The following is a 20,379-nucleotide window of genomic DNA, read 5'->3' as shown; positions in this document are numbered from 1 at the left end:
GTCTGTTGTTTGGTCTCCTCTTGTCACTCCACTGCAATCATCTTCACAGGGGGGCTTGTCATCTGTATCTACTCATATCCTACAATCCCTTTTGCTCCGAGCACTACTGCACTTAAATGTCAGGGCTGATGAGCCCGCCACACCCACCTGACACATCAGCTCAGTGCCTGCTAAAAGCTTTTATGGTGTGCCTGGTGGTTGATATAAATTAAAGAGTTTTCCTTCTTCTTTTTCAGGGATTATGGCTCTAAAGGGACAACTTCAAGTAAGCAGTGGAAAGAGAGCAAAAGGATGGACTATGATTGGTTGCCATCTAGTGGCTTTAACTCTGGCTTGCTGCTGCTGCTGCTGCACCATGAAGGTTTAAAATGTTGGGTTTAGTAGGTTTCACTCCTAAAAAAGGCAGGTAATAAGAGATTTCCTCTACCCCTCACAGGCAAGTTGGTGTCAAACATTTTTCTCAGTACTTGTAGATATTAGGAAATGGTTATTAATGACTGGAAAATAATTTCTTTTGGTGTGACCCTTCTTATTAAATATAAAACTACACTGACTTCACAGCAATTAAATGGAACAGGACCTTTTGTTTATGTTATGAAAATATAGATTTTTACAAGCCAAATCCTTATTAGGCAATGGCTGATTGATTGCATGCAGGTTAATGGCATCGATCACGTTACTGGGAGCGCTTCTGTCACAAGTCAGAATAACAAATCAAACCAGCTCTTCATACACTTCAATGTCATTTTCCGTTCTTTTCCTTTATTTGTAAAACTTTGGCATTCTGGCCAATATCTTCAACAATTGGCTGGGTATAGACAGTATGTACACAGCAATGGATGCACAACACAATGTAATATGTACAGTCCCAATATATTTGCTAAACAATATATCGGTCTTCCTGGTTGCTGACAGTTGTACAACCAAGCCTGCTGATACAACATACTGTTGGTTTTGCACAACAGTACGTACAGTCTAAATTAATAAACAATATATACAACATTACTTTTACGGTTGTACAACACACATACTCATACTGCATACTTATAGTTTCATCAGTTCGCCAGCCACACCTTTTGCCGTTGTGCAGTGCAACAAAACCCACAGTTTTTGAATTGGCAAACAAAACTGTGTCCAGAATGTATTGTCTCTACTACAGTGCTTATTTCTTCCACATCTCAAAACGTTTTACCTCTGATCAGCAAGTATGTTTCTAACTTGTGGAGCATTATAATCTACATTGCTACGGCTTACCTGTACAACACAAAGTGCTACTAGTATCTGCAAAAAACCCTGTTCTATCATACCTCGTCTTTATGAGTGAACATCTCATTAGATAAAATCAGGGCAGCAGCATTAGACAGTATATACAAAAATCTGACACAGTGATTCTCCAATGTTTTGGCTTTCAGATACTAATGGCAAACATAAGCCTACTGATAAACACATTTGAGCACATGCAAATTGATGAATTATGCTGGACGTTGTCTAAAATGTATAGACTGCAGAGTGTGCCATGTTTCTTTTAAAGACTACTCAGTGAATCAAAGGCTGTGGAAGACAATTATGCAAGAAAAATCTTGATCACATTTTCTACCAATAAGACTAAATGGCATTGCTATAGGTTCTGTAAATAGTCAGTCTTCCTGTGTGTTTTGAAATTTGAGCATAGCTGTTCAGTATCTCAGTAGCTGTATATTCCAGAGGAGCAGAACAGAAGAGACATGGGTAAAGTGGAAATGATGTTACTCCAGTTGAATGACGACTTGCTGAGGACTAAAGTCTCCCAACAAGTGTTGCTCCACCTCAGACATGAACAACACCGTATGAAAGCAGCTGAATCGGGCAAAAAAAAAAAAAAAAAATCTGGTACAGAAAGGTGCCAGTGGCACTGGCCTCTGGTGTTTTTAATTGTACTATACCTCAGCCGTACAATATATATATTTACGCTAGGTTGTTTTGTTCTGCTGGTGCTCGAGTGCAACATCCAGTGGTTCTTAATGTAGATGGCATTTTTAAATAAATAATTCCCTTTGGTAGGATATTTACATTTTTAACAGGCATGAGTCTGAGGATTGGAGTAAAATATGCTAATCTAAGAGAGATGCTGTGTGTATAAGTTATGACTTTGGAACAATAAATGCTATGCTTTTGTTGACATACAAAAATATATAAACCATACTGCTACTTTTATGTTTGTGGCACTGAATACTCGTTTTTTCAGTCTACTGTTTCTTACTTTGAACTGCAGCCGTTCCTGCAAATATACAGTAATTCAAGGCAGATAAGAGTTTGTCTGTGTGTATTGTAAGACAGCCTTGCCACTTATATGACCAAGGATGTTAACCAACTGAAATCAAGGCCAGCTTCCAAAGGACGGGTAAGTTAGAAGCAATTTTTTTAAATAAAATGTCTGTATGTTTGAATTGAAAATTCTCTTTTCAAAATTAAGAATAATTTATTTTAAGGTCTATTATTTGACTTCCTCAAGCCACTCAGTTTCACAGTTTCCAATGAAGGTGCATGTGATGAATTTTATATCGGTGCATCAAGCTGTTAAAATTGAAACAATTCACTTGACGCTAATCCTGGTGCCAGTACAAGTAGGCCTCTATATTGTCATGTTATAGTTTATTAGATGTGATTTGTGCTTTTTAGAATGCAGGTCTACGATTAAAAGCTAAAATTATATTTGTGCTGCATTCAAATGGTTGAGGCTATTCCTTTTCCTTAGGATCTGAAGTGAGTTTTGGACTCCCGAGTTTCTTCATCCCTCTCCGCTGAGCAAGGCCAGAAGACTGAACAGGCTCCAGGACAGGGGCAGGAGCACAGCGCCTCAAAGCAGAATAGGTGGCAGATAGAGCCCCCTAGTGGAATAAAAGTAGAATGCATTGTATTGGATCAGTGTAATTCAGGTGACACCTTTACTATCAAAAGAGCCATTTTAAAGGAATTATTGACCAGACAATCTATTTGATGGTTACCCATTTAATTATATTAGCTATTAAATATATATAATTTTTGTACCTGTTATAACAAAAGAATTCCCAAGCTTTAAAGTAAAGTGCATCTTCTCTTATGTACCTTAATAGCCTATGTTAAAATGTATGATTAAAATGTATACTTAATCTATGAGGTTAACCTATTAGAATTACTAATAAATCATTTACCACATGTGGCTACTCTACAGTGTTTATTTAGTACTTTAACTATGCCTTTTCAATTTAACAATAACAGATTTTTGTGGCATGTATGAAATTATAGAATTATACTTACTAAAATTGTGTACTTATATTTATTATCAACTAATCAGACCTTGAGGACTACTCTGAAACAGTTATAAAGCTATGCATGCAACTTTGAATCCTACTTCTTTTTGTGCAAATTAATCAGTTTAATAGGAGACCACTCTAATACTGAAAATATGGACATACCAGTAAATCAGCACCACTGCTGGTAAAAATGGAGCGATTTATAAGCTGCATTCCTCTATCCAAATACATCTGATACTTTCAGGTACAATTTAAGTGTTTTTTTTCCCAGATACTTTTTAAGACTACTCTGCATTAAACATCGAAGATGAACCAAACTTCTGTTTTAAGGTAGAATTCACTTTATTTCAGTGGGACTTCCTGGTTAAATAAAATGTTAAAGTTTCTGTTACAGTGACCTGATATAGGTAGCAGTCTTACAAACTCAAAACATTAATAGCATAAAATGTAGGAGCTACAGTATAAAAATACCCACCCCAAAAAACTATAAACATCCACTTTTCTTTGGAGGTCTCCTTAGAAGATTTTAGATTGAGCAATAGATATATAAGTGATTTTTCCATCTATATTAGCACGATACAGGGGATAATATGCTTATCTCTATAGTAATCTGTATTTGTAATTACATAGAGTACAAAGGCTCTGACCTTGACAATGAGTGGATCTTGTCTGGTGAGACATTTGTCAGAGAGCTGGTCTCTCTCAACAATCCAGGGGTGACGAAGAACCTGAAAAGCATCACAGTAAAACTGATATCAGCTCTGAATGTATATAATGTATATAACGTGGTAACACCACAACCATGATACATCTGTAGTATTGCAAACAGTGTAGGTATATAGTCAAACACATGATATACTGTCGTGGTATGAACATCAGGCTCAGTGCATATGTGTACATCTGGGCTAAAGGAAATGATATGTATGTAAAATTTCAGTTTGTATACACTTTTGTAATCTATTGCTTTGTCTAAATTAATAAAATTTATATCTATAGCATATTCATTATATCATGATGGAAAAAAACTGTCAAGGTGGGACCTGCACTATACTAATAGCACAATATGCCATATGACAGGCCAGTTTATGTTATGGACTAATGGTACCTGTGGGGCAGTCAGACGCTGGTGGGGGTCCACATGGAGCATCTTAACCACGATATCCTGTTAAACAAATGGGGACATGAACGGTTAATATATTTGTTCTGCACTGATACTACGATGCTAGAGGCAAACATTTCCATTTTATGCAAATCAGAAAGCATTAAGATGTTTGAACCTTGGCTGCTTCTGACACCAGCTCCCAGTTTCCTCCTGTGATAATGAATTTCCCACAGCCGATCTGAGCCAGAATCTCCTCTGCTGTGTCCTCGGGACTGTTGGCAAATGGGCTGAAACTGACCAACAACAATGCCCACTTACAGAAAGCAATTCAATCTAATAAAAAATGCATGACTCCAGAAAACCATGACCTCCGATTTGAGACATTTTCTCTTATTGTCTCACTGTTATTTCACCGGGGGGTGGGGGGTGTATTTAGACATGCTGTTTATTGCTGTTGCAGGAGTCTTTGAAGAAAATTGCAACATTGCATACAGTTTACACCTGAACTGTATCACAACCTGTGAGTGTGAGTTGTATTAAGACCTTATAAACTCACCCAGCTATCATAGTGTAGAGCAGGATCCCCAGGCTCCAGATGTCACAGGCTGCATCATAACCCTGTTTCCTCAAAATCTGCACATATACAAAAAAAGCAAAGAAAACCACTCACAGATATCTGTTAAATAATTTGTATAAGTGATACTGAGATGCACCTTGTAATGACTGCTGATGTACCTCAGGAGCCATGAACGTAGCTGTGTAACAGGGAGTCATCAGCAAACCATTTTCAGCTCTGAGCTGTTTGGCAAAACCAAAGTCGCATATCCTGATGCATTCTGGGAGTCCACTGTCATCTGCATAGCGGATGTTGCTGGGTTTCAAGTCTCGATGTACAACCTGGAAAAAATAGTTACCATTAAGCCTTAATAATGTGCATACATATAAATATACTACATGGACATTGCCATTGAAGCTCCCAGCACACAGCTTTTGTGCTGATGTTAATGACCTCTGAAGTTATGGGGCTTTGGCAATGTATATGCACTATGTTATGACACTGGGACTGAACCGCCCCACCTGAATTCAAAGATTGATTTTTAAGCCCTCCTTTCATCCAGCTTACCCCCTGTGAGTGTAAATATTCCACAGTTTTGGTCAGAGCGCACATGATGTCTGATGCATCTCTCTCAGTAAAATTTGTGTGCATCAGAGCTTTGTCCAGCAACTCGTCCCCTCTCAGTAGCTCCTGAACCAGATACACACACTGGCCATCGTCAAACACCTATAGGTAAAGGTGAATGCAGAAGAAAGATACAAACAAATATCTTTTTAAAAAAAAGAAAAAATGCTTAGGAAAAATTACATGCAAATTAAAAATCACTATTCTGCAGGCTCATGTGCTGTACTTACATCTTTCAGGGTAATAATATTTGGATGCTGTCCATATCTTAACAGAATCTCAATCTCTTCTGACGGATCTCTCCTCGCTCTGTCAATAATCTGACATAAATGTGCACAGCATATTAGCATGATGGATCACCAGTGATTTGTAACTAACTCTGAGTTACAGCTCAGGAAGCATGCAAGTTTTGTCCAGTTTGACTACATTTTATTTTAATATGTAAGCAGCCCCAAATAGTCATTTCACAAGCTAACAAATAGCCCTGTTTACATTCAACACCATCATAGTAAAGAATATTACTGCTGAGGCTCTAAAGGCAAAGAGTAAATCAATAGTGTATTTAAATAAATTGCAGTTCAGGTTAAGTGTCCCCTACCTTCACACAATACTCCACTGAAGTAATTCTGTGCAGACATCTTTTGCAGACAGAGGTTCCCGTGTGTCCGATTTCTTCTTTCAGATCATAAACATCACCGAAGGCCAGATCACCACAGAGATGCTATGTAGAAAACACATAATCAGGTGCACAAACACTACAACATTAAATGACTTATGTAGTTGCTGACAGGGAATTTATTTGAGGTCATGTTTGGAAAGGTCAGAAACCTAAATACATAAACTGTGTGCTAGTCTGTGATTTAATTAGATGTATACCTGTGCGATGGGGTTGATGTTCAGCTCTTGAGGAGTGGCCGCTACTGTAGCAACACTGGACTCCTGAGTTTGGTTAGTTGCAACGAAGCTAAAACCACGAAACAACTGGTGTGTGTTCGCGCTGGGAGGGATGCCTGGAGAATCTGGATATCCCAAGACACATTGAACCAAACGTCTGCAGAGTGCTTGACAGTGTTTTAGAAATATTAAAGTTTAGTAAAAACGATTGATCAGTATGGTAGTTTTCTTTTTTTTCTGTTCCTCATTGAACCCAGTCGCCTATAACCTATACATTAATTCTGTATTTGCATGTGTGTCTACATGCTTTAGTTACCAGTAGGTGTTCTGGAGGTGAACTCAGGGTCAAAATGGAAAGTGTCTTCAGGTCTGCCAACGGTTGGTTTGAAAGGAGGCCTCACTTCCTTCTTGTACAGCTTCTATGAATGAGCAAAAAAAAACAGAGAAATTGGAATACTGTTACACCAGCAGCTGAATTCAACACAAATGACACATGATCTGGAGGTATAAAAGGAGGTATAAAAGTCAGAAGAAAACACGATGTATAAGCTTTGACTATAGCGTGTTTGGGGGGGAAAAAATGATTATTTCAGTCAGATCTGATAAAAAATAGTCCACAAGTTTGCTAGGTTTGCACACAAATAAGACAAATAAGTAAAATTTATTTATTTAAACACGGAAAAATAGTTGCCCAAAGTGCTATACTAAACAATTGTTGTAAGTTGTAAAATATTTTTTAATATTACAAATTAAAACAATTTAAAAAAAAAAAGAAAAGAGAACAACAACCAGTTTAAGAGCATTTTCTATGAATAAGTCTGCCCTTCACCAGTTCATCACTGTAACCATTAAACTTCCCAGTTTAGCCTGCCCTTACAGTCAAGTATATACTTTGATTGACATGGACTTTTCTTGTAATATAGTTTCAGAATTGGAAATATCCAGACAATGTATGTACAGATCCAATATCCAATTAAAAAAAATTAAAATGATTTAGGACAACTTTATTTTGTCATATTATAATATGACTTGCTAAGGAGTCCTTACCTTAGAAAATAATCTCTCATCTTCCTGTTTTTTCTTATACCTTTCTCTTTCTCGAGTGATATTATCCCACTTTATCATTTTTTCCTCACTGGGTACAGCCACTGTACCATTAGCTAGCAGACAGACACTGTGCAAAACTGTAGCACTTGTTACACCATCCATTCATTCATTCATTCATTCATTCATTCATCCATTCATTCAAATCTTCTGCTTATCCTCATTGAGTGCAGCATGGATAAGATCTTGGAGAGGCTTACGGCTGCTGTGAATACTCAGAATAAGATCTCTGAGTGCAGACTGGATTACATCTTGGAAGGGCTCGCTCGGAATAACATCTCTGAGCACAAATTGGATTACATCTTGGGGAGGCTCACTGTGGTCGTGAGTTCTCAGAATCAGCTCTTTGAGCACAAGAATGACAACATCACAGAGCGCAAGTTTGATAACATCATGGAGAAGCTCACGGCTCTCCAACGGGAGATTGAGAGACCAGTGTTGGACTGTTAGAACGGCTTTGAAATTCATATGAGCTGTTCGCACTAAAGTAAAAAGCACCATCACTTCATGCGGATACCCTTTCGGCGCCAGTTGCGGTTGCAAGGCTGGAGCCAAACAAAAACACCCTGATAACGACTGTGTTTAGTCTGTTCCTTCCCATTCCATGCAAGGCCACCTGGGTTGGCTGGAAGACTGTTTACTTAGCCTAGCAGGGCGAAGGACACTGTCTCAGCTGAACTCTGGACACGCACACACATACATATACACTGATATGCACACACTCATCCCCCCTCTCTTTCCAAATGCCTTCGATGCTTGTTCCCTCCTGGGAACACGATGGGTCTGAGCCCCTCTTTTTTTTCCTCTTGTACTTTCCCATTGTAGTGTTTATTTCGGTATTTTTTTTCTGTAATGCTACCGATCTCCGACCTGTATCCCCATGTGATGTCTGTGTTGTGTGTGTAAGGTTGGGGGGGGGTCCTATTTCACTGCAGGGCAACCTGCACGTGGCGAATAAAGCCTTGATTGATTGATTGATTGATCCTTGTCAGAGTTGTGGGGGAGTCTATCGCAGGGCTAACACAGTGAGACAGACAACCACTCACACTCACATGGGCAACTTCAAATCATCCATTACCCCAATAATTGCATTCTTTGGAGTGTGGAAGAAAACCAGAGAGAACCCACGGAAACACAAGGAGAGCATGTAAACTCCACACAGAGAAGCCCCACCCAGATGGTGGAGCTGAACTCAAGCAACAGTGCTAACCACCACGCAACCATCCATCATACAATATATTTTGCTCTTCACTGACTATCATATTCAATTATTCATTAACCGAAGTTAAAAAAAAAAAAAAGGAAAAAAGTAGAGCAAATTAGAATGTGACAGAATACAACAAGGTCCTTCTAGAAGCAAGTGCTGCAACTTGGCACCTATCTTGAAACACCTCTCAGGACTTCTGAATAAATGTGAATATCCACTAATGGGAAAAAATTATAAAAAATTAATATGAAGTAAAGACTGGTGGCTGGTTGTATAGCTATTATACAGCAGCAGAAAGGCACCTGCTGTAATACTGAGTATAGCCTGCAGATGTCACCATTGCAGTGCCCATTAAAGGGAACAATCTTTCTGGGTTCCTATTACTAGCATACATGGAAAGTAACCAACAGAGACTATTAGAAATTGGGAAGTGTTGATGCATTTGAGTATTTGGTTTTCATTTGATAGTGTTGAGAAAATGAGGCTACAAATCTTTACTATTTCAAAGATCAAGACATTAAAGAAAGGCTAAGACCGCAAAGTCAGAAAAGGTTCTGATGAATGATGTGGAATCATTCTGCCTGATAGAGTACAGTGATTTAATTAGCATAGTGCAGAATAGAGCATAAGCCTCTTACTGACAGTTGTCACATCAAGCCAGCAACACCATGTGTAAATGGGAGCATGTTGTGTGGAAGTGAGCAGGTAGTAATGTAGTGAGGAGGGCAGCAATGGGAACCCGCGGTGAGGGCAGAGATTAGCGAGCATGTAAAGCCGATGATAGTGGATTCTGATAGAAATAAGAGCGCCATAATTCACAAAAGCAGATAAATGAGAGTCCCAAGCCTTCCAAACATCTGTGATTAAAAAGGAAGGGTGCTTTAAGAGATCAGAGCAGATATTTATAGGGAGGATGATTACAATCAATAAAACAAATGAGTCTATGATTGCTTTGCTGAGATTTCTGCTTTTAAAACTGATTTAAAGGAGAGAGAAAAACCAAATCCCCTTTTATGGCAGCCAGCAGGCTTGGTGGTGTGTAACCAACACGAATATGTGTCACTTTTTTAAAGTAATGCTGGATGAATGGAATGGGAATGAAATAGCCCTATCAGAAATGCAATCTTCAAATTTATAAAAATGACATGAATATTTTTTCTGCTTCTGTTGACAAATGTTTCAGCCCACAAATAGTGTAGGAGGGCTTTGTTTTCTAACATGCAATAAGCACAGCTTGCATTTTGAAGAACGCCAAGGGGGCAAATTGTTTTTCACTGTACATCCAAAGGAGCTGAGGTCTCAAGGTTAGATAAAGATAGTTAGGATAAAGACTTTAGTGAAAACATTTGCACATGAGCCAACTTTCTGAGACAAAGGCTTTTACAGATAAGAAGATTAGTTGCAAAAAAAGTTAGGCAAGATGGACAGAAAAGGAAGTTTGGGGTTTTGCTGCTAACCAACATCACATGAGCATGTTAAAGTGCCGTGACTATGGACAACTCTTGAGGAAGTGAAGGAGGAGTTGTCTTGACCAAGTAAACCTGATCCATGTGATGCTGATTTTAAGTTTAACTCAGGTCAATAATCTCATTACTGCACTTTAAAACTACAACAGCAATGTAGTTGATGCAGTAAGAAATTATTATTATTCGTAAATGTGAGAAAGACAGTGGTTATAAGACAATAACGGTATAATACAAGTTTATAGTACCCAAATATCTATATTGCAGAATACTCTTAATAAATTATGCTTACATTCCAGTCTATTGATGCAAAGAAGCGGTGCCTTTTTATTTCTTCTACTCCATCTGGTCCTGCACCTATAAGTAACACAGATTAAGAGAATCAGAATCAACCGCAATGCCTTTTATTGTCATTAAATCACAAGATGTAATAAAACTGAAATGCTACATCCGCATGTACCTCCAAAATAAAATCAATTCACACACTTCAACAATCATTCACACAGTAAAACAAACCCTTTCAGTTGAAGATAATAAATAATTATGGATATGAAGGAGTAAAAACTACAAATAAATAAATAAATCCGCCATGCCATGGTGCATTTAAAAAACTGTTCTTTAATCTATTTATCCTTTATTTTGGTGGAAATGTAACATCGACCACAGGGCAACAGGTCAAACAGCTGTTTCCAGGGCGACGACTTCCCTTAGTGATTTTTTTAAGGCTCTTGAGAGCTATCTCACTCTTGCATTTAAATCACTGTTAAAATGATCATGAATTTAGCAGGTGAATTTCTTGTAAACCATGAATGGACAAAGTATCATTTCTAGTGTTATATGTGGTACATTTGTAATATGAATAGATTTTTTTTTTTAAACCAAATTAGCACCTTGTTAGTACTGGTACTTTTCCCTTGAGAATTTTCTTAATGCTTCACACTACAGACTCAACAAGGTGATGGAAACATTCCTCAGAGATTTAGATAGGATCACACAATTGCTCTAAATCTCCCGTCTCACCACATCCCAAAAGTGCTCTATTGGATTGAAATCTGGTGATTATAGAGGCCATTTGAGTACAGTGAACTCATTGTCATGTTCAAGAAACCATTTTTGATTATCTGAGCTTTGCGACACGACACATTATCCTGCCAGAAGCAGCCATCAGAAGATGGGTACACTAAAGGGATGTACATGGTCATTAACAATATTCAGGTAAATGTGATATGTTGATACTAAGGGGTCAAAATGTACCAAGAAAATATGCCCCACACTATTACACCATCATAAGCAGCCTTAACCCTCCTACAAGGCAGGATGGACCCATGCTTTCATGTGTAAACAAATTTCTGACCCTGTCATATAAATGTTGCAGCAGAAATTGATACTCATAAGACCTGGAAACTTTTTTCTTCCAGGCTTCTGTTGTCCAGTTGGGTGAGCATATCCTCAGTTTCCTGTTCTAGCTGACAGGAGCAGCATGAGGTGTGGTCTTCTGCTGCTGTAGCCCATGTGGTTCAATGTATTGTATATTCATTCATGCTCTTCTACATCAACAGGGCATTTTTGCTCAGAGAGCTGCCACTCACTAAACATGTGGGAAAATCCCAGTAGATCAGAACAGTTTCTGAAATATACAGATCAGCCCATTTGACACCAACAACCCTGCTACAGTCAAAGTCACTCAGCTCACCTTTCACTCCATTCTAATGCCACATTTGAACTTCAGCAGGTTATCCTGACCATGTCTACATGCCAAACATGTGACATGTGATGCAATTTGCTGCTGAATTGCTAAAATATTTGCCCAAATGAGGTGCTGATTAGGTGTACCTATTACAAGAGACCAGAGAGTGTGTAAAATAAGAAGTGACTTCAAAAGTTATCCAAATGGACACAAACTGCTGATGTTTAAGTTTCTAAATTTATTCTAAAAACACATTTAATTGTCATTGTTCAAGGTTTTTATACATACCAAGTCGATTAGCAGGATTTCTCTTGAAGAGCGCTCTTAATAAACTCTGCACTTCAGGACTGAGGAACTGTGGCATTCCCAGCTTAGCCCTGAACACACAAGCCAAGAAACAGGTTTATGCATGTTTATGTCTGCTGACAGTTTATTTTTATGTTCATTCAGGTATAGTGGATCTCTTGAGGTTAATAATTGCAGATTTATATAAGCAGCTTATCCTATAAAGCAACCCTCAGAAATCAAAGATACAATATAGATAATTGAAATGCAGTTGGACAATGGGAAACAGATAAGAATTTTTAAACATTACATCCTGCAAAAGATGTGAAGGTTCAATAAAATAGCAACAATAATTAGTCTTACTTTAGAATAAGTGCCATTGTTTCTTTCCGATCTTTTCCTTGAAAGGGTAATGATCCCGTCAACATTTCAAACTGGAAAACACAACGAAACAACTGTCAAAACACGTCCGCCCAATAATGGAAGCTGTGGAGGTGGATTATCTCATTAGCATGCTTGCTTCAAATTTTATTAGTCATTTGACTTCCACTGCAAACGGGCCAAATCAGAAACAAAGCTGTTGAAATTAACGCATAATACCATGACCTAAATCACATTTAACTGGAAAAGGCTGAGAGGCATAAAATAAAGATATACACTGGTTAACACTGTAACAAACCTAACCTACTGTGCACCCTGATAATAGACTTTGCCACACCCAATGGTATTCACCCACATTAAAGATTGGATTACAATGTGAAGGAGTTCTCTTTTTTTCAGTAATCTCTTTTACTTTTCAATATCTCTACAGCACATTGAGAAATCTTCGGCTATTTATTTGTTTATTTTAATATCAGTACATTCCTAACACCAGACAAGGGCAGACAGGGTTGACATCTTCCCCTGGTGACCTAATGTAGCTGCCAGCTGTCAGTGAATGTTTAACCTCTCAGTATTAGTAAAGTAAGCCACCAGGCTAGCGAAACAAGCAGCATCCAGCAGATGCACGTTTGCTGAAAATAATGGGACCTAATCTGCCAGATACAGTAATTAAAGTTGTTTTACTGCCAGAGGAAAGCCAAACGAAGAAATCAGTGCACTGGCATATTATCTAAGAACTGAGTTTGTAGTTAATTCATTATTAGATAAAACATACAAGCCAGCAGAGTGACTGCATGCTCAGAAGGAAAATTAGTCATGCATGTCAGAAGTGTAGAGACACTATCAAAGTAAAAGACTTACCATAAGCACGCCAAATGACCACCAGTCAGCGCTTTGTGTATGACCTCTCCTGTTTACAACCTCTGGAGCCATGTACTCTATTGTTCCACAGAAGGAATAAGCCCTTTTATCATGGTCAATAGCTTCCTTACTCAAGCCAAAGTCTGGATAGTGAGACAGAGACAAAAGGGGATCATAGTCAAAAGACAAATAGAGACAGAAAAGCAGAGAATTACAGTTTTCAGTCAGATGTACTGACCTGTAATCTTAATATGTCCTTCTTCATCCAGAAGAATGCTTAAGAGGGAGAAGAGAACTTTAAAATCAGCATCGAAATATTTTTTCTAAAATGCATAAAAGGGATGTTTATGAGCTAGTACTTTTCAGGCTTGAGATCCCTGTAGATGATCCCCAGACTGTGTAAATGGTCCAAGGCCAAAGCCAGCTCTGCAAGGTAAAACTTCACATCCTCTTCTGTGAACATTACCTAGTACAAATGAACAAATGTATTAAATATAATGTGCAAAAACGAAAAGTAAGGGGAAACTGGTCTGTTATTGATTCACATATTTGTTTTTGAGCTCTCTCCTATGAAATTCGCTTTTCACCAGAGCCAACCGAACTATGGCACATTGTCTCAATATGTGTGCCTCCTTTAAAGTACAAAAAAAATGACTGTCTTTGATCTCTTTCACAGGCGAATGATGGGAGTTATACAAACACCTTCCCATAACAAACAGTGAGAAGTGGATTATGATTTGAACCAGGAAGCCTACCTCCTTGGACAGACGAGTAAAAAGGTCTCCTCCTCGGAGGAAATCCAGGATCAGGTAGAGCTTCCCTTCTGTCTGGAAGGCTACACAAATACACAAGTACATGCACAAACAGAAATGCAAGTTAAACACGTCTTGAGGCTTTAATTGCTGTATTGAGGACTATAAAGTATTCTATTATTTTGTGCACAGTCTGCACATTTATCTGCAGTTGTGTATAGATACAAATAAGGGCAGACTACAATGACTTCCCTCATTTTTGAACATGTATGCAATGAGAAAAATGACTTGTGAAATGTCACCTTGTCTTTGTGTAACAGATCAAAATGACTAATTAGTCAACTGCCCCGCTGAAGTCCCCCAACAGCACACAGCCCCATTTAAACAGACACTAGCTGTTGATTTAGAACTACAGGGACGAGGAATATAGACCAACGCTAAACAACATTTATTAAACAAATAATGACTTACCCAACACAATTTTTCTATGCTCATTTCTGGTTCCACACCTTTATTCCTTAACTCTATTAAAGTAGCTTTGCATGATTCATAGTTCAACAATATCCTTATTTGCCCTGTACTGGGCTTTACTACTAACCCTTGGTTCATCTACTGTCTGAAATAAGCCACTTCAGCTTTCTTTCCCCTACTTAAACTCAATTTTCCCTTTAAGTGGATGCTATTCGGAAAACAGCACACAACCAAGAAAAGAAAAAAACTCTGAAATAGAGCATTTAGGGCAATCTGAGTTTTTGCCTTATTACTTGTACATATGCTGACCTGATTACTTCAAATCTTAGGCCATGTTTAATGGCCAAACATTCACTATTAACACTATGTATCATTCTACATGTATAAGGCCAATAGATTCCAACACATACATGCTGAAAAAGCACAAGTAATTCATACTCACCATAGTGAAGTTTAACTATAAATGGGTGGTTCACTTCAGCCAGTATATCTCTTTCCATCTTCGATCGCACACGATCCCGAACTGAGTAGGAGATAGAAGGCAGTCTTTTTAATGAAGTTTCAGCCAGTTCATTCTGTAAAATGTCACAAGTCTAATAACACGAGTACGTGTTATGTAGGATAAGAATGCATTTCCTTGAAATTAAGGTAAATTAAATCCAGTGTAGCTGGTTTATAGTGAAATGAAAACCACAATAACAGTGTTATTGCAACATCTGTCTGCTTGACAAGATGACAGTGTAACTCTTTAGATTCCAGAGGTGCAGGTTAAGAGGATTAAGGCTTGTACAAAGTCACTAAATCAGCACATGACATCTGAACCTGCTTTTACAGTACACCCCTGTTTACAATAATCTCGGCTGACGCAAAACAGTTTATCTGAATCAAAAGTACAAACTAACCTCTTTTACCCAAAATCCCCTTGAATGTAGGGCACTGTGAGAACTTGGGCAATGATATATCTATTGCTCCTCTACTAAACCAATAATAATTTTAACAAATGACCATGACTCAGATCCAATCCTCTGTGGAGCTGTGCTTGTTTTGTTTCTTTCTTTAAATATAGCCAATAACAAGAACATGATACAAAAAGGCTTTGTTTGAAAGAAATTTTTAAAAAAATTATTATTACTATTTGAAATGATGCCAATGGGGCAATATGCCAAGTGTATTTGCACTAAATCACCTTTTAGCGTTGCCTTCTTCAGGACCTTCATGGCATATAGCTGTCCTCTGTCCACTCCTCTTATTTTTCTAACCAGAAACACCTGCAATGATAATTACCATAAACATCACATTTTGTGCAACTGTTCTTTCGTAGTGACGTTTCTGAAACAAAAGAAAAAAAAACAAACTTGTCATTTATATTTCACAACATTTAAAAATGCTATATTCACCCTTTGTAGGTTACCAAGCCGGAGCAAGTTACCATCACGTTACATAAAAGAGCCACATCAATGTGGTTTCGGTGCAACAGAGACAACAGCTACGATTTAAACAAGGTCTGCAATAATTTAGCAGACATATAGCAAGCTATGTAAACATGCTGTCTAAGCCACACTGTGACGTGACCTTTTGTCCATGCCTGCAGCCTTGGAAACGGCAGCCACATGCCAACATCTGCTGATGTTTCATGTAAGGCCCATTCCGATCTCTAATCTACAGTAACATTAACAAATCAGTGAGCCTTTACTAATTTAAATAAACTTGGTGATCTGTGAAACCGTTGTCAAGGCAGCTAATCTACAGATAATTAGAACTAGATGGCTTATCATTAGCAGATGATTGGCTGGTAAAGCATAATCAGCTGCGGCACTGAAATCAGACACGCATATATTCACTGTGCCAAAAGGTAAGTGGACATCTCCTGGCTCATTTGAATCTAGTTTTTTAGAGTTAAGCAGGACCTTAGTTCTAAGTGGACTGAACAATAGTGCACTTTCTTTTTTACAGTTGCATTTTAAGAAATGCTCGCCTCTTTTCAATAGCATAAAGCAAGTACAAAAAAACCCCCACGATTTCTTGAGTTTGTGTGAAAAGCTTTGACCAATCTGCACAGACCTCTCACTTCAACTGAATCCAACACCTTTGGGAGGACTTGCAGCACTGACTGCGAGGCAGACCATATTGCACCACATCACTGTCTGACCTTAACGTTCTGGTGTCTGAGCAGGAGCAAATTCCTGCAGTGTGGTTTCAGGCTATCTTGGAAATACTTCCCACAGGACTGGAGGCAATTACAGCAGCATATTAATGCTGATGGTGTCTGGATGAAGTGCTCAACAGTCACACGAATGTGCACTTACTTTTGGGCATCATCAAGTGAGAAGTCCACATATTCTAATAAAACCGAGAGGAATAAAAAATATTAACATGATCATTATACCAAATACATGTAGCCTCAGAGGTGACCTTCTAGACTTTTTAAGGTTATTTATGTTTTTTTATTGTCAACACTGATATTTTCCGTAAGGTCAGTGTCCCATCACTTTTATCAGATTAAAGCCTTAAAGCTGCAGTAAGTAAATGGTTGCACATTGTACCTTTCCATAGGATCCCTGTCCCAGCACTTTAAGCAGTTGGAACTGTGAAGGGTCTGCTTTCTCACAGCCCTCCTTAACATGGTGGCTGATGTCAAACTCCTTAAGTACACTGTCATCCTGATGAAAGAAAAGATAGAAGTCATTATTGGTAGATTAGGGTTAAGGTGAGATTTAAACGAGTTAATAAATTACACTTTACAACATATGAGCAATGATTAAATTGTGTCCCTATAACCTCAATGTGCATTTAAAAAGGCCATCAATGTAATAATTACTCATTAAATCCATACCTAAAGATAGATAGTCATCTACAAGCCATTATATTGCTATCAAGATATTGGCTGAGGTCACTGGAAATCATGCACAGTGTAAGCTGCCTTTTTCAGCCTATTCAGTTTGCTTAATGAAGTGAATGACCAACTTTCAACAAGAGGCAAGGCTTAGACTGGATATTGTGACAATATGATATACACTGCAACTTCTTTTATACTGTAATTCTGTACAAAACACTATCAGGACTTGGTAAATATGGGTAATGGTTATAAATCGATTCTTCTAGCCTCCACTTGTTTGATGAAACCTGTTAGATAACCTTCATTTTTAGTATATGATAAGATTCTGTCTGTCCTGAAGAATCACTTGGCTGAGGTATTTTCATACCCTTTTATGCATTTAATGCAGCTTGTGATCAGCTACTAACCCATCCTCGTGGAATAGTTTGATAAGAGAAAGAAATGCTTCCCTCGATCTGGGAGCCAGAGTGACTGAACGTTCACATGAGGCTGAAAATAATCACATGGTCTCATTTCTCCAGTGACGGCAAGTCTTTTGATGCCATCTCCCACCTACAGTTCCCCTTAAACCAGAAACGTCCACCAAAGCAAGTCATGAAAAATAAATACAGCCTTCAAATGTTATTGTCATTATAGCAAGGATAAAACAGCTGGTTTCTCCAAACTATTTTCCTAACTATCAGGAATTCAGAGGTAATTGCAGTCTGATTTTCCAGATTGATGTACCATCAAGAAAACAACATAGGAAAGGTTCTCATCTTGATAGTACAATAATGACTAATACGAACTATGCCATACCAGTGTAGACAGTGGAAGTCTAAAAACCATACAATTACTGACATAAGTGAATAGCAAGAATATAGATCTATAACCCACAACACACGTACAATAGATTCAAGTAAGATGAAGAGATGAAGATCTCTTCCAGTTTGAAGATGAAACGATAACATTTTTGCAAATGTGCAAAATAGGTTATATTTAACGGCCATTTTGTAGATTTTACTGTTTAAAACTGAATTGGATTATAAATGGGTGACTGAAATATCAGTTTGTATTATATAGTATTTTGCATGTTGATGCACTTCGATCAAATCAATCCATGAGCTAATTTACACACTAAAAATATAAAGTCCAACTTACTGTAATGGGATTTTTCACCAGTCACTTTGAGGTCATTGAAGGCCTGGCTTCAACTGTAACATGCTGGAAAGTTTCAACTCATACTGAGCAAACTGCTCCCTTCTGTTCTTTAATTGCTGGTTTATTCCTTAAACAAGGTCGCCTGAGTAATTTCCACCTACTCCTGATGGAGCATCAGAGCATCCCATTCCAGGGACAGGCGACTAGACAGGTAAACAAACTCAAGCAGGCAGGCATTTGCTAAAATAAAACAATCACGTTAACGGTAGCCTATAAAGATGATTCATCAGCACTCCTTTACAAAGAAAAGGGAGGGATAAGGTGAGGTTTTGCTCCATTAATATCCAAAACATTCAGGTAGATCTGCAACAAAAGACTCACTGCCTCTCTCTGCCCTGCTGCTTTGTTTGGGCTATAAATAAACCTCCACTGCTGAGGCTGACCGCTGAATCAATCTGTCTGTATCCATTTATCTATCAACCTGCCTGCCTTGTTGCTTGTTTGCCCGTTAGCGTTTCTGTCTGACTATATTTCCATACAACTTCTCTCTCTCTCTCTCTCTATGTCCGTCACAGCACAGTGACTCCCTTCGTATTCCTCTATTTTCTAGCTTCCCCACGGCCAGAGAAAGCAGCAACAGCTGTAGAACGACGCAGCAGTGACTCCTGAAACACTCCAAAACAAACCAAATAACACACATTCTTTCCACTATCATTCCCATGTGCACACGGACTGTTCACACACACACGCAGTCCACTGTCTGCTGCACATGTGAGCAGGTGTCTGGGCTGTTACATTCCCACAAACGCACATGGTGCAAATGTGATGCAGCCCCCCCTTACAGCAAACATATTTGCATTTGTGTCCAAATGATCTGCTAAGGCCACTCACCTCCACCTGGCAGAACCCAGCGGTGTTTTTGTTTCTTGCCGCCTTGTTCTTCAGGTAAATAGAAAACCATCTCCTCACCGTGAATTTTCGCGTGCTGGTATCCATGGCAACGAGCAGATTTCTCTCTCTCTCCCCCCTTTGTGCATCTATCCCATAATGATAATCATGTCCCCTGCCGGGGGTCCTAGGGTAGAAATTGATCTTTTATTGGTTCGTTTATTTGTCTCGCAGCTTCATCACTGGTCCATCCTCAATGCGGTCCTCGCTCTTTAGGTTTCCCATCATTCGCATGCGCCTCTCGTCCCTCCGGTGGCTTCTCAGACGGTCCCGTGTCCCTTAGCTGCAGTGGACACCGGCGAGCACGCAGACAGAGTTGTGACAGAGGCTTAAAGCTACGCAGGCAGACAGCGGGATGATGAACGGGACCTGTGCTGCTGGGTTTGGGGTTGCCTTGTGTTTTGCATCAGGCTCTCTGCGTGAGGCTGCAGGGAGAGGTGACGAATAAATCTGTTCCGCTGAATCAGGAGGTGCGTGTGTGTGAGCTCCCTCTTCACATCTCTGCCCGTGCATGTGTTTATTCATCCCCTGCTCCCTACCTCCCTCTCTCTTTCTGCAGACCAAGGGATTGTCACCAGTCACATTGTGTGCCACCCCTCCCTCTCTTATTCTCGCCCCTGCTCCTGGCCCTCACCTCCCTCTTCGTTTCTCCCAACAGCATACAGCAACAGCTGGTGAGGTCACATGGTTGTAACCCAGCTACCTCTCCGTCTCCCTCTTCTCCTGTCCCTTCTTTTTTTGTGTGTGGCATCCAATTCCACACACACAGGCAATGAAACAAATGACAAAATAACAT

The 20,379-nt window shown here is 38.9% G+C and overlaps 1 protein-coding gene and 1 long non-coding RNA gene across 5 annotated transcripts in view; one reads left to right on the top strand and one right to left on the bottom strand.

Moving 5' to 3' along the window:
• Nucleotides 1-1,740, top strand: part of LOC101486060 (uncharacterized) — a 17,792-nt gene extending 16,052 nt beyond the window's left edge. For all 3 annotated transcript variants that reach the window (XR_190893.5, XR_013097055.1, XR_013097054.1), the window contains one exon: nucleotides 237-1,740. This is a non-coding gene — a long non-coding RNA (uncharacterized LOC101486060). The remainder of the gene's footprint in view (nucleotides 1-236) is intronic.
• rps6ka2 (ribosomal protein S6 kinase, polypeptide 2) lies at nucleotides 1,045-20,379 on the bottom strand. 2 transcript variants are annotated; one of them, XM_076882370.1, is made up of 22 exons: nucleotides 19,527-20,379; nucleotides 17,203-17,319; nucleotides 15,846-15,927; nucleotides 15,102-15,182; nucleotides 14,192-14,271; nucleotides 13,796-13,902; nucleotides 13,675-13,712; nucleotides 13,437-13,579; nucleotides 12,558-12,628; nucleotides 12,198-12,286; nucleotides 10,515-10,579; nucleotides 6,765-6,867; nucleotides 6,431-6,615; nucleotides 6,153-6,275; nucleotides 5,785-5,874; nucleotides 5,498-5,656; nucleotides 5,110-5,271; nucleotides 4,931-5,007; nucleotides 4,550-4,667; nucleotides 4,378-4,434; nucleotides 3,920-4,000; nucleotides 1,045-2,867 (listed from the first exon to the last, which is right to left on the bottom strand). In XM_076882370.1, exons 1-22 carry the CDS (start codon nucleotides 19,629-19,631, stop codon nucleotides 2,718-2,720), a joined length of 2,283 nt encoding a protein of 760 aa, XP_076738485.1. In that variant the 5' UTR covers nucleotides 19,632-20,379; the 3' UTR covers nucleotides 1,045-2,717. The 2 variants fall into 2 exon arrangements, with proteins under 2 accessions (XP_076738485.1, XP_004539501.2); XM_004539444.4 differs by having other exon boundaries at nucleotides 6,431-6,573; nucleotides 19,527-20,374.

Source organism: Maylandia zebra, linkage group LG1, assembly GCF_041146795.1.
Source record: "Maylandia zebra isolate NMK-2024a linkage group LG1, Mzebra_GT3a, whole genome shotgun sequence".
Taxonomy (NCBI): Eukaryota; Metazoa; Chordata; class Actinopteri; order Cichliformes; family Cichlidae; genus Maylandia; species Maylandia zebra.
The sequence above is the reverse complement of the archived record's forward strand: the minus strand, read 5'-3'. Positions and strand labels throughout refer to the sequence as shown.

What these genes read in the sequence shown, in the direction of transcription:
- rps6ka2 (XM_076882370.1), bottom strand. Translation starts at nt 19,631, where the DNA reads ATGGATACCAGCACGCGAAAATTCACGGTGAGGAGATGGTTTTCTATT. An exon ending in AATATTTACACTCACAGGGG is followed by an intron (nt 5,272 to 5,497) that starts GTAAGCTGGATG and finishes TATTTTTTCCAG; the next exon opens with GTTGTACATCGAGACTTGAA. An exon ending in CTCTACACTATGATAGCTGG is followed by an intron (nt 4,668 to 4,930) that starts GTGAGTTTATAA and finishes GTTGTTGGTCAG; the next exon opens with TTTCAGCCCATTTGCCAACA.